The 13770-nt window shown below is 45.6% G+C and overlaps 1 protein-coding gene across 1 annotated transcript in view; it reads right to left on the bottom strand.

Moving 5' to 3' along the window:
* REXO1 (RNA exonuclease 1 homolog) overlaps nucleotides 1-13770 on the bottom strand; it is a 420363-nt gene that overhangs the window by 256382 nt on the left and 150211 nt on the right. The window contains exon 6 of the mRNA XM_082243284.1: nucleotides 1203-1340. Coding sequence (XP_082099410.1) covers nucleotides 1203-1340 — 138 coding nt within the window. The remainder of the gene's footprint in view (nucleotides 1-1202; nucleotides 1341-13770) is intronic.

Here is a 13770-nt window from a genome sequence, read left to right as displayed (position 1 = left end):
GGTTATGCTGGAAATGACAGCTCTTGTAGACGTGTCATTGAATTTTTCTTTCACTACCTAGCACTACTCCTGTAGATGGTGCATAACCCAATGGTTAAGAAGCATAAGAGCTGCATCTGAAAATGGACAATAGAGAAATTCCTGTGCCTGTGTTTTCATTACATAGGCACAGGGGGTTCTGCCATTCATTAGAACTGATCAGCAGGTACAAGCCATAAATCATTGGCCCAGACCTGTAGATTGTTTGGTTCTGAATCCAATCTGATTACCGCGGGGACGGCAGGCTTGAATCACGTACAGGCCATCCTGCTGCAATATATGTATGTGGGCAGTCCGGCAGTGGTTAATGTTGATAAATGTAAAGTTATGCACTTGGGGGCTAAAAATATGCATGCATCATACATACTGGGGGGGGGGGGGTTGTACAACTTAGGGAATCCATAGTGGAGAAGGATCTGGGGATTTTGGTAGATCATAAGCTTAATAATAGCATGTAATGCCAAGCTGTAGTTTCCAAAGTGAGAAAAGTCCTTTCTTGTAATAAGAGGCATGGACTCCAGAGAGAGAGCTCTCATTTTGCCCCTGTAAAAAACATTAGTAAGACCGCATCTGGAATATGCAGTTTAGTTTTGGGCACCAGTTCTCAAAAAGGATATCTGGGAACTGGAGAAAGTGCAGAGAAGGGCAACCAAAATGATAAGAGGCATGGAGGAGCTCAGCTATTATGAAAGATTAGAGGAATTTAATTTATTCTCTCTTGAGAAGAGGAAATTGAGGGGGGATATGATCAACATGTACAAATACACAGGGGTCCATGTAGTGAACTTGGTGTTGAGTTATTCACTAGAGGAAAAGAGATTTCATCTCCAAATAAAGAAAGGTTTCTTACAAGTAAGAGCTGTGAAAATGTGGAATAGACTCCCTCAAAAGCTGATTCTGGCCAGCTAAGTAGATTGCTTTAAAAAAGGCCTGGATTCATTCTTTCCTAAATATAAATAATATAGTATTTATAGGTTCAGTTGATCCAGGGAATATCCAATTGCCTTTCGGGGGATCAGGAACAATTTTTTTCCCTTGCTGTAGCAAATTGGATCAGGTTTTCTTGGGTTTTTCGCCTTCCTCTGGATCAACTGTGGATATAGGATTGTGTATATATGGAATTGTATGATTTTTTTTTTTTTCAACCTAACTATGTAACATACCTTATCAAATGCTTCCTTTTCTGAAAGACAACATTTTAGGCATTCATCAATAAAGATGTTCAAGTAACGCTGACGAATACTAGTTGGTACTTTTGCTCCATATTCAGTGGGAATGACTGGCCTCTTCAGGGCAGCACTCTAAAAGAAAAAAATATTTTTATTTTATTTTTTGCAACCACTTTACCTCTGGAAGGTTTTACCCCCTTCCTGACCAGGCTATTTTTTGCTATTTAGCACTGAGCTACTTTAAATTGTAATAACGTGGTCATGCAACACTGTACCCAAACAAAATGTATATCTTTTTTCACATACATAGAGATTTATTTTGGTGGTGTTTTATCATCAATGGGTTTTTTTTTTATTATATAAACAATATTGCTTATTGCTTTTTCAAACAAGACAAAACAAAAAACACAGTGTACAATTATGCATACAACAGTTACAACCATAACCATAGAAAGAATGCACAGTACAACTCATTGGTCAGTACAACTCCAAACATAGTATTATACATGTTCTTAAAAAAAAAAAAAAGGGCCAGTGTAGGGTCTCCAGATAGACATTTTGCATCTGTGACCAGAACCCTGAAAGGAGTAAGGAAAGTGACAGTCAAAACCATAAAAGAGCATAGTATAGTATATCCATAGGCACATGTCAAAAGAACTAAAGTTACATAGTTACATAGTTTGTGAGGTTGAAAAAAGACATCAGTCCATTCAGTTCAACCTATGATGTGTGTGTGTGTGTGTGTGTGTGTGTGTGTGTGTGTGTGTGTGTGTGTTTGTTGTTAACCGTACATTGTATACCCCTGTATGTTGTGGTTTTTAAGGTGCCCATCTAATAGTTTTTTTAAACTATCGATGCTCCCTGCTGATACGACTGTTTGCGGAAGAGAATTCCACATCCTTACTGCTCTTACAGTGAAGAACCCCCTACGTATTTTAACGTTAAACCGCCTTTCCTCTAGTTTTAGTGAGTGGCCACGTGTCTTATTGTATTCCCTTTCTCTGAATAGTTTGTTCCTTATGCTAGGGTCGCCAGTACAGTATTTGTACATTGATATCATATCCCCCCTCAATCGTCTCTTCTCCAGAGAGAATAAGTTCAGTGCTTGTAGTCTTTCCTCATAGCTGATGTCCTCCATTCCCCTAATTATTTTTGTTGCCCTTCTCTGGACTCTCTCCAGTTCCAGCACATCCTTCCTGAGGACCGGTGCCCAGAACTGGACAGCATACTCCAGATGTGGCCGGACCAGAGTCTTGTAGAGAGAGAGAATAATCTCTTTATTTCTGGAGTGAATCCCCTTTTTTATGCATCCCAGTATTCTGTTGGCTTTGCTTGCAACGGCTTGGCATTGCATTCCACCGCCAAGCCTGTTGTCTACCAGTACCCCCAGGTCCTTTTCCATCCTAGACTCACCCAGGGGATTCCCCCCTAGTGAGTAGCTTGCTTTCTGGTTTCTGGCACCTTAGTGCATTACTACATTTTTCAACATTAAACCTCATCTGCCATGTAGTTGCCCATCCAATTATTTTGTTCAGTCCGCTTGTAAGGTTTCCACATCCTGCATGGAAGATATTGGCATGCTTAGTTTAGTATCATCCGCAAATACTGAGATTGTACTCTATATCCCCTCCTCTAGATCATTTATGAATATATTAAAACAGGATTGGCCCCAGGACAGAACCTTGGGGGACCCCACTTTCCACACCCGCCCATTCAGAGTACTCCCCATTAATCACCACCCTTTGCACTCTCCCCTGGAGCCAGTTCTCTATCCAGGTACTCACCTTATGGTCCATACCTGCCTTCCTTAGTTTGAACAGTAAGCGTTTGTGGGGAACGGTGTCAAAGGCTTTTGCAAAGTCCAGATACACCACATCCACAGGCTTACCTTTATCTAGGTAGTAGCTCACTTCATCATAGAAGGTTAATAGATTGGTTTGGCAAGAACGATTTTTCATGAATCCATGCTGATTACTACTAATAATACAATTTTCATTACCAAAGTCTTGTATGTGGTCCCTTAAAATCCCCTCCAAAATCTTGAAGACTGCTGACCGGCCTATAGTTACCCGGGATATATCTCGGCCCTTTTTTAAATATTGTTACCACGTTGGCTTTTTTCCAATCAGCTGGCACCATACCTGTCTGTAAACTATCCTTAAAGATCAAGAATAATGGTCTGGCAATCACCTGGCTGAGCTCTTAAGAACCCTCGGGTGCAAGCCATCCGGTCCCGGTGATTTATTTATGTTAAGTTTCTCTAGTTTAGTTCTAAGTCTATCTTCTGTTAGCCATGGCGGTACTTCCTGAGGTATATTATTTAGTTTGGCCTTACAAGCTGGGTTAGTGTAGCCCCCCAATTCTTTTGTGAAGACTGAAGAGAAGAAATTATTTAACACTACCGCCTTTTCTCTGTCCTTTGTGGCCAAATCTCCTTTGTCGTCTTTTATGGGGCCAATGTGTTCTGGCCTACTGTTTTACTATTTATATACTTAAAAGAATTTCTTGGGGTTCTTTTTACTCTCTTCCGCTTTGTCTCTCATGTTCTATTTTAGCCGCCTTGATTTCGTCTTTACATTTCTTATTACACTCTTTGTAATGCTTGAATGCTGCCAATGACCCCCCCCCCAGTCTTGTATTTTTGAAGGCCTTTTCTTTAGCATTTATGCCATTTTTATGTTGGAGTTTAGCCACCCAGGGTTTAGTTTTGCTCTTTTAAATTTCCCTTTGGAATGCACTGGCCAATCCCTTTGTTAAGTATGCTCTTGAAGCACTCCCATTTTTCCTCCGTGTTCTTTGTTCCCAGGGTTCTATCCCATTTGATATTTTCTAGCAGAGAGCGCAGTTTTGGGAAATTGGCTCTTTTGAAATTCAGTGTCCTTATATTACCCTTAGGTTTCCTATTACTATGATTAATACTGAAACTAATTGACCTATGGTCACTGTTTCCTAAGTTGCCCCGTATTTCTATATCCGTGAGCAGGTCTGTATTGTTGGTAATCAGTAGGTCAAGTACCGCATTGTTTCTTGTTGGTGCATTCACCATCTGACCCATGAAATTGTCCTGCAAAACATTTAGGAACTGCCGAGCCTTGGCTGAATGCACGGTTCCTTCTGCCCAGTCTATATCTGGATAATTAAAGTCCCCCATTATAATGACATTTCCCAACCTTGCTGCCAATCCTATCTGTAAAAGGAGGTCCGCCTCCCCCTCCTCCCTCTGGTTAGGGGGCCTATAGCATACGCCCAATATTACCTTCCCCAAAGTGCCTTACCTTTGAAGTTCTACCCATAGGGATTCTATCTCGTCCATAGCTCCATTATTAATATCATTCCTCATATTTACTTGCACATTGTTCTTAATATACAGACATACCCCCTCCCCCTTTTTTACCTTCTCTATCTCTGCGATAAAGGGAATACCCCTGAATGGTCGCCATCCAGTCATGAGAGCTGTCGAACCACGTCTCCGTTATCCCCACAAAATCTAAGTCCTCCTCAAACATCAGCAGCTCCAGCTCTACCATTTTGTTGGCCAGGCTTCTGGCATTGGTATACAAACCTTGTAATTTTGACCGGTTACATATATCCTAATTTGATGTTTTTAGGCCGCTCTTGTGATTTTTTCCCCATACCCACCTTGGGTTTAGGAGCTCTGAACACCCTACCACTAATGTCCCCATTTGTGCCTTCTGAATCTTGCTCTCCACTGGCTAATTCTACATCTGTACCCTCCCCCCCCCCCCATCACCTCGTTTAAAAGCCCCTGTAACTTTATGGCCATCTTCTCACCCAGTACGGCTGCACCCTCCCCATTTAGGTGCAATCCGTCCCTACCAAAGAGCCGGTGGCTGACTGAGAAGTCCGCCCAGTTCTCCAGGAACCCGAAACCCTCCTTACTACACCAGCTCCTCAGCCACTTGTTAACTTCCCTAATCTCCCGCTGCCTTTCTGGTGTGGCTCGAGGTACAGGTAGTATTTCTGAAAATACTACCTTGGAGGTCCTATTCCTCAACTTAGCGCCTAAGTCCCTGAAATCGTTTAGGACTCTCCATCTTGCTCTGCCTATGTCATTGGTACCCACGTGTACCATGACAGCTGGGTCTTCCCCAGCCCCACCCAGTAATCTTAAAAAGAGGTGTCTGAAGAAAATCTACATGCATCCGCCCGGCGCTCTTATATATAAATATATATATAAAAAAATATATAAGTGGTCTAAAAGAATATGTAGGTAAAATTATGGTGTGCAAACATGCATTAGCAGCTACTGTAAACAAATCACTCTATGGGAAAAAATGTGTCAAAATCGGATCACCAGACTGGTAACGGTCTAATATATAACACATTCAGCAGCGCTTACTCCTCCTAATAAAAGTATGATGAAAGTTCATAAAGAGAAGTCTCTTTCACATGAATAAAAGGTGAAAGAATAGTGTCCAATCTTTAAGCAGGGAAACAACTTGAGGTTTGGAATGCTCCTGGCTAAACAACACCCGTGTTCATTAGCTTGGAATCAGCAGCCTTCACCACACCTTTCGTGCTCCCCTTAGAAGTGGACACTCACCACATCTCACAATGATAATAGCCTGTATGCATCAGCTGCATGAGCCCTTGCCCCCGGATAACGATCGCCTGCAATGCTTCCAAACCTCCTTTATCCTCCTGCTTCTACTCAGGGTCAGGTTCCAAGGCCTTTATCCTCCTGCTTCTACTCAAGGTAAGGTTCCAAGGCTCAGCCCGCCAATCAGAATGAAAGCAGACAAGGAACAGAGGATAGTGTAATACTGATATGACTTTATTAAACACAAACCATCCCCTTAATCCCCTTCACTCAATCTGCTTACATTAAGTCAAACTTGTACAGGCATATAATGATATAGGACCGAGTGTACCGTTGCTCGCCGGCCGCAAGCTGACAGTGTCTCCTTCCACGAGAGAACAGCCACCTCCGGCTCTGCGCCCGTTCCGGAACTAGCGCTGACTAGCTTGGTCACACTACCGGTCTCCTGGGTAACGACGTACGAGGACCTCTATCCTTTAGCACCTGGCATTCAACAGCCAAGCCGTCAAAGCCAGCGACTGTAAAGTAGGATGGAAGATCGGTCCTTGGGACAGCAGATCCTCCCCGAGAGGAAGCTTCCAGGAAATGTTGCCGACCAGCCGCACCAGATCGGCATACCAACCCCAGGGAAGCCAGTCCGGAGCCAAAAAGATAACCAGAATCTCTTCTGCCTCGATCCTGCATAAAAGTCTTGGCTGAAGCTTGAGAGGCAGGAAGGCATAAATCAGACGATACTAACCTTGCTTCACGGGGTCTCCTTTCTTCGCTTGAGCATTTAGGGTACCTGCCCTTTGCTCAGTCTGGACTGGAGGGAACCCCGAATTGATCGGTACAGCTTTATTATTGACCAACCAAACAGGTCGTATATTATACGGTGCGACACCTAGTGGCCAGACTGGTGTACGCAACCTTTTTCTTTCTTCTCTAATTTATTTTTTGGACTTTTGTTTATTTTTACAAAGTTCTTTCACCGTTTTGCACTCAACACTTTCAGGAAGGAGTTCATATTAATTTATTTTGCACCTTATAAATTACAAATTATATATTTTGGGAATACGGTGAGCACTATACCTCACTTGAACTTGCACTGTATATTATTTCTGTTTTTGGAATAAAATTTCATCACCGCTATTGTTTACTTATTTATTTGCACTTGGCACTTTAATTATTTTTGGTATATTGTCTGGTCTAGGACAATAATTGAGTACCTTCCCCTAGTGGAGTGGGAACAATTTTATCACTTGTGCACTTTATATTTACAAGTAGATATAATTTGTTTTGTCACTTGTGCACTTTCTGTGAATTAACCACGTAATTTCTGATGCACCTTATGGAAATAAATCACGCAGACTAAGGTTTAAATATTTGTTGGGTACACCATTTGGTTTTGGCATCTCATCACCAATAGGTAGCGCCTTTATCAACCTCTTTGTTTTCTATACTACTATAGACTAGCTACACTTTCAAATCAATACACCCAGTTAAGTAGAACAATATTATAGTGCAGAAAGCATAACATTTCAGCATGTTCACCAGTTAAACGGGTTCTTTTCTTTTCATAAATTGCTGCCACTTCACTAAAAACACGCTCACTTGGTACTGAGGAATTAGAAGCAGAAAGGTATCTTCTAGCATGAGAAGCAAGTCTTTTGTAGCGTGCCTCATTTTCTTTCCACCACTGAAGAGGATCACTTCAACTACTGGTTCCTTCAAATAGAGATGAAGTTCATCATCCAGGCTCATTATTGCCGATTCTGATGAATCCTCTGCATGAGGCCCCAATAAAAACGCTGAACATCGAATCTATTTGACCACGATGAGTTTTCTCTTCTGTCCGTTGTCTTTTGGGACATTTTTCTCCTGCATCCTGCTCTTCCAAATCAGAAACATTCTCTTCTTGTCCTTGACTTTTCTTTTTGTCAGGAGGAACCTCCTGCACCTGCTGTTGAATATCTTCTGTCAGCCATTGCTTTGCCTTGGCCAATACATCATCAGAAGAGAAAGGATGGTTCTTGTATCGAGGATCCAAAAGACATGCAAGCACAACAGGTTTATTCTCCTCATGCTTCTCAAACCGTTTGGCGAGGCTGTCCCTCATGGCCTGCCTACATGCTTCGATGCCACGTATGTTGGGTCCTTCATTCTGTTGAAGTAGTATCTTCATGACTCTCACACATGGGATCACAGAGGAAACAGGTTTGCTCCACTGTCTCGCAGCACAAGCATCACTCGGTCTTTGCTGATTCCCCATTCTTCTAGCATGCCTAGAAACGTTTCTTTAATGTACTCCCCAGTGTGGGATCCTAGCATCACTTTTGTATTCAACACCAAATGCCTTCTTGTCCATCCGCTATCAATGAAGTGGCATGTAAGACTCATTAGTGACTCTGTTTGTCCTGACCAGCAGTCCATCGTGAATGAGAGTGAGTTGCCAGCATTCTCAAGGTTGCAGCATAGTCTTAACTTTGTCAAAGACCTTTTGGTGAATCCTTTGCAGCATTTCAGTTAAATAAAACTTGTCACTCTTCAGTGTGTACCTTGGCTCAACTATGGACATCAACCGCTTAAATCCAGAGTCAGACACTATTGTAAATGGCTGGTTATCAGTGACCATCATCTCTGTGATTACTCTGCCCAGCAGTTGGGATCTTCAATCTGATTTTTGCCCTGTTTTTTTTCTGAAACATAACTGTTATTGTTGCCTGGGATAGGGATGATTCACCTTGTGATTCATTTTGTTTTTTCTGTGCTGCATTATACAATTCAAGATGATGAACTCCTAGATGGGCCCAAAGATTAGACGTATTTTTGTTTTTTGCAGTTATTGATCCCATGCTCACATTGTTTTTGCATGTGTTGCACAGTGCTACTGATTTTCCTGGCGATGGAGAAGAGAAATACTCCCAGGCCACGCTTTTAATTTTTCCATCTCCATTGAAACAAGAAAGAGTCAGACACTAATTTAGGCTTACACAAAATGGCTGGCTGACACCCTGTGGTGGCTGGCTGTCTGGCAGGTACCGTGTGGTAGGTGGGTGGTTGGCTGGCACCCTGGGGTGGGCGGCTGACTGGCACCCTGTGGTGGCTGGCTGGCTGCCTGACACCCTGTGGTGGCTGGCTGGCACCCTGTGGGGGCTGGCTGGCAGGCAGGCAGGCAACATGTGGTGGGTGGCTGGCTGGCACCCTGTGCTGGGTGGCTGTCTGGCTGGCACCCTGTAGTGGCTGTCTGGCTGGCACCCTGTAGTGGGTGGCTGGCACCCTGTGTGGTGGGTGGCTGGCACCCTGTAGTGGCTGTAAATGGGGGAAGCTGCGCTAAGTGACACAAAACATAAGTGATAATGAGTCCGAAATAAGTCCCAAAAATATATTGATTATAGTGAAATAGTTATATCAACATAAAAGTCCAAAATTCAGCCAAGAATCCACAGGTGAAAACAATGAATGAAGTTACTGCTTACCAGATGTAGCAGTATAATGAGCCATAAGCAAAATTAGCCAAGCGAGATGAAGATCTATGAAGGATTCCTCACCAGCGATAGCCGTCCCAGGATCACAATTAGATGGATATTGGAGTAAAAAACAAATACAAAAACATAGCTTGATACTGTATAATAGATAGGTAATAACCACTCCCGTGTGTATCAGAAGAAGAAAGTGCTGTTAGAAACCACCACCATCACAGGCAGCTTACCAGAATACAAGTAAATACGGCAAATCAATCCAAAGCAATCCCAAATGAATGAAATAAGCCGTAAGAAGAGCCACCACCTTATTCACAATTTAATTACCAGATTTGTGCAGGTATATCAAGTGTATAAATTCACTCAGACAGCTCGTGACCCCGTTAGGACCGTCACCATAAATCCCTGCTTACCAGAAATAAGCAACTTAATGCATATTGCATATATCAAACATCCGGATGGCACTGGGTATGGTATCCTATCCCCTGTGAGCGGTCCGGTCCCTTGTTGAATAGAGGCTGACCCACAAATATGGCACGGTGTATTGGAGTGAAGTGCCACAAGTCACTGCCAGCTGATACACGGGAGTGGTTATTACCTATCTATTATACAGTATCACGCTATGTTTTTGTATTTGTTTTTTACTCCAATATCCATCTAATTGTGATCCTGGGACGGCTATCGCTGGTGAGGAATCCTTCATAGATCTTCATCTCGCTTGGCTAATTATGCTTATGGCTCATTATACTGCTACATCTGGTAAGCAGTAACTTCATTCATTGTTTTCACCTGTGGATTCTTGGCTGAATTTTGGACTTTTATGTTGATATAACTATTTCACTATAATCAATATATTTTTGGGACTTATTTCGGACTCATTATCTCACTTATGTTTTGTGTCACTTAGCGCAGCTTCCCCCATTTACTGTTTTTTTGATGTTTGTCACATATTAAGTTGCTGCAATTTTTCCCTGATATTCAGCGCAGTTTCTTCCCCCCTTCACCCTGTAGTGGCTGTCTGGCTGGCACCCTTTGGTGGGTAGCTGGCTGGCACCCTGTGTGGTGGGTGGGTGGCTGGCTTGCACCCTGTGGTCGGTGGGTGGCTGGCTTGCACCAAGCTTTGGTGGCTAGCTTGCACGCTTTTGTGGCTGGCTGGCTGGCAGGCACCCTTTTGTGGCTGTCTGTCTGGCACCCTTTGATTGGTAGCTGGCTGGCACCCTGTGTGGTGGGTGGGTGGCTGGCTTGCACCCTGTGGTGGGTGGGTGGCTGGCTGTCATCAAGCTTTGGTGGCTAGCTTGCACGCTTTTGTGGCTGGCTGGCAGGCACCCTTTTGTGGCTGGCTAGCAGGCACCCTGTGTGGTGGATGGCCTGGCACGTAGAGGCCCAGGGCCTGTGGCTGGAGAGCTGGTACAGTCAGGAGGAGGACTAAGGCAGGGCCTGTGGCTGGCTGGCTGGTAAACTACACTGTGGACTGTGTGGGACTGGGTTGCTGGCTGGCACCGGGCAGCTGTGGATGGTGGGTGGGTGGCCGTGGCGGCTGTGTTACAGAACAGAACAGATACAGAACATGTGTCAGAGAGAGTGTTTTTTGTTGGTCACTGTTATCAATTATCACAGAACAGAATACAGAACGTGTGTCAGACTGTTGGTCACTGAACTCACTAGATGTAGAAGAACTCTGTCCCGACTCTCCCGACCGACCGCCTGTGCCGCATGCAGACTCCAGTGTAGCATCGGCGGGTAAAAGACACTCTGTAAGGAGGCAGAGGGAGGAGGCCTAAGAGCTGTCCAGTGCGCGGAGGCGCAACATACGCGATGACGTCACAAAAATATCTGCAAATCAAAAGGCTGATTCCGATATATCGGGGAAAGTGCATATCGGCCCCCGATAATCGGTCGATCTCTACTTAGTAGTAAATGGAATACTAAGACTGATATGCAACTGCATGATACAGTCATTATTGTGGATCAAAGTTTTATTACAAAAAAAAAAACACACACACAAATGTAAAGTATCTACTCAAGTGACAAACACAATATCAAATAAGATTTTTTTTTTGCTTATTTGGACCACCTGCTACAGAGAAAAAACAGTATTGTTCTGCTCATTAGGTCAAACAAGCATTTTTAGGGGGTAGAAGAGAATGGGAAATACAAGACTGAGGAGTCATTGGCAGCATTCAAGCATTACAAAGAGTGTAATAAGAAATGTAAAGACGAAATCAGGGCAGCTAAAATAGAACACAAGAGACATATAGCGGAATAGAGTAAAAAGAACCCCAAGAAATTCTTTAAGTATATAAACAGTAAGAAAGCGAGGCCAGAACACATTGGCCCCATAAAAGACAATAAGGGAGTTTCGGCCACAGAGGACAGGGAAAAGGCGGTAGTGTTAAATAATTTCTTCTCTTCAGTCTTCACAAAAGAATTGGGGGGCTACACTAACCCAACTTGTAAGACCAAACTAAACAACACACCTCAGGAAATACCACGATGGCTAACAGAAGATAGACTTAGAACTAAACTAGAGAAACGTAACATAAATAAATCACCGGGACCGGATGGCTTGCACCCAAAGGTTCTTAAAGAGCTCAGCCAGGGGCGTGGCTAGGTCATGGGGGTGTGAAGACGTCTCTTCATGGTGCTCCCGCTCTCTAGCCTCCCTGATCGGCTTTAATAACGCATTTACCGGCTGTCATGAGCTCTTACAAGCGGAGGAAGACTAAATCTACTAAACCTGCTCCCCGGGCGACTTCCTTGGCTCCGATCCGTCCGTTTTTTCAAGGATCTCCGGCCCCGGTGCTCCGGACACTTGCACTGAGCCCACGTGGAGACTGCAGTCCGGTCGCTGCCTCCTCTTCTCCTCTGGCGCTTTCCACCCCGGCTCCCCTGCATTCCATGGCTTCTCCGACTCCTCTTCCGCTGTCCCAGTCCTCTCTTACTGGGGACCCAGGGGAAGAACGGGACATCTGGACATTGCTGCGCTCCCTCCCCACTAAAATGGACATGGAGGCCTTGGTGGCTCAGGTCACTGAACAGCACCGGAGGGACTTCCAGGCTCTGACGGGAGAGGTGACCCATGTGAAGGAGCGGGTGGCGTCCGGGGAGTCCGCTATCAGTGATCTACAGGCTCGGGTGACCCAATTGAAACGGACTCAGGCGGTCCATACGGACATCCTTGCGGAACACCAGCTCGCTATGGAGGACATTGAAAATCGGAGCCGTCTGAATAATCTGCAGCTCCGTGGCCTACCCGAAGCCACGGGTCACGAGGATTTACCGGAGACGGTCCGAGCCATACTTACCAAGATACTGCCGCCTGATCCCCCAGTGGTGTTGGAGTTCGACCGGATTCATCGGGCCCTGGGTCCCAAGTCGCAGGATGTTGATAGGCCCAGGGACGTGATCTGCCGCCTCCACCGTTACTCGGTCAAGGAGCAGGTGCTGAGGGCTGACTGGACGGCGGGCCCCGTGGACTTTGATGGAGCTACGATCCATGTCTTCCCAGATGTCTCACGGGGGACCCAGACACGTAGGGCTATGCTGAAGCCCCTCCTGGAGCGTCTCCGTGGTCAAGATGCTACTTACAGATGAGGTTTCCACTCTGACCTCCAGGCTCTGTTCCGGTTTGCAGATTTGACTCCTATGGCGATACCGGACTGGTTGGCGAGGCTTCCGGACAGAGATGCTCGGTCCCCTGTCGGCGGGCCATCGCGGTCAAGCTCCGCCGGACGACGCCGGCAGCGACATGCCCCCGGGCCGAGCTCCACTAGCTCTTAGGTGGCCTCCCCGGAAGCCTGAGATTGGACTACCTCGGAGACGTGAGTTGCCTTCTGGCCCCTTACCCTACTCCTGATGCTCTCTCTTTCTGTCCTCCTGGTCCCGCTCGAGACGTTGTCTGACCGGCCCTGCCAGATGTCTGAAGCGGCTCTGTGCGGATCGAGCCCCCCGGTAGATCCCGTTGACTCTTTCCGCGATTAGTTTCCCTGTCATTGTTGGATGGATGCCCCGCTCTACTGCCCCTGCCGTTCCTTCTCTTCTGACTGGGACTACGACTCCCGCAATGCCCCGGGGGATGCTGTGCCGGCTCCCTCTACGGATGGCTGCACAGGCGCCCTGGAGAAGTGTGCCGTGAGATGGTTGCTAGTATACCTGCCTGGCGATTAGTTGTTTACATGCCTTTCCATTTTTTTTATTGACTGTACCATTTGCACTGCCATTATTGCATGTTTTTTGTATGTCTGTGCTGCTCGCTCAGGGTATACCCGAGGGTCCGCCCCCTTGTCTGCTCTTCCGATGGCGCCTCAGCCGGGGTGTGCCTGTGACATGTGCAGGCTCGGATCGGGCGCTGCCTTCCTTTACGCTCTGGGAGTTTGTGGCACGACCAGCTAGGGGGGTCATGTGATCTTCCAGTCTCCCTTCAGTCCCTCCATATCACTGCCAATGTTTCTCCTTTCCCCCCCCCCTTTTTTTTTCTCCCCCCCCCCTCCCCCCTCTCCCCTTCTCTCTTATTTCCCCCTTTCCTCCCCTCTCTCTGTCT

Source organism: Pelophylax lessonae (genome assembly GCF_965119305.1).
Source record: "Pelophylax lessonae genome assembly, chromosome: 1".
Lineage (NCBI taxonomy): Eukaryota > Metazoa > Chordata > Amphibia > Anura > Ranidae > Pelophylax > Pelophylax lessonae.
Note: the sequence above shows the minus strand (reverse complement) of the source record. Positions and strands in the feature narration are given on the sequence as shown.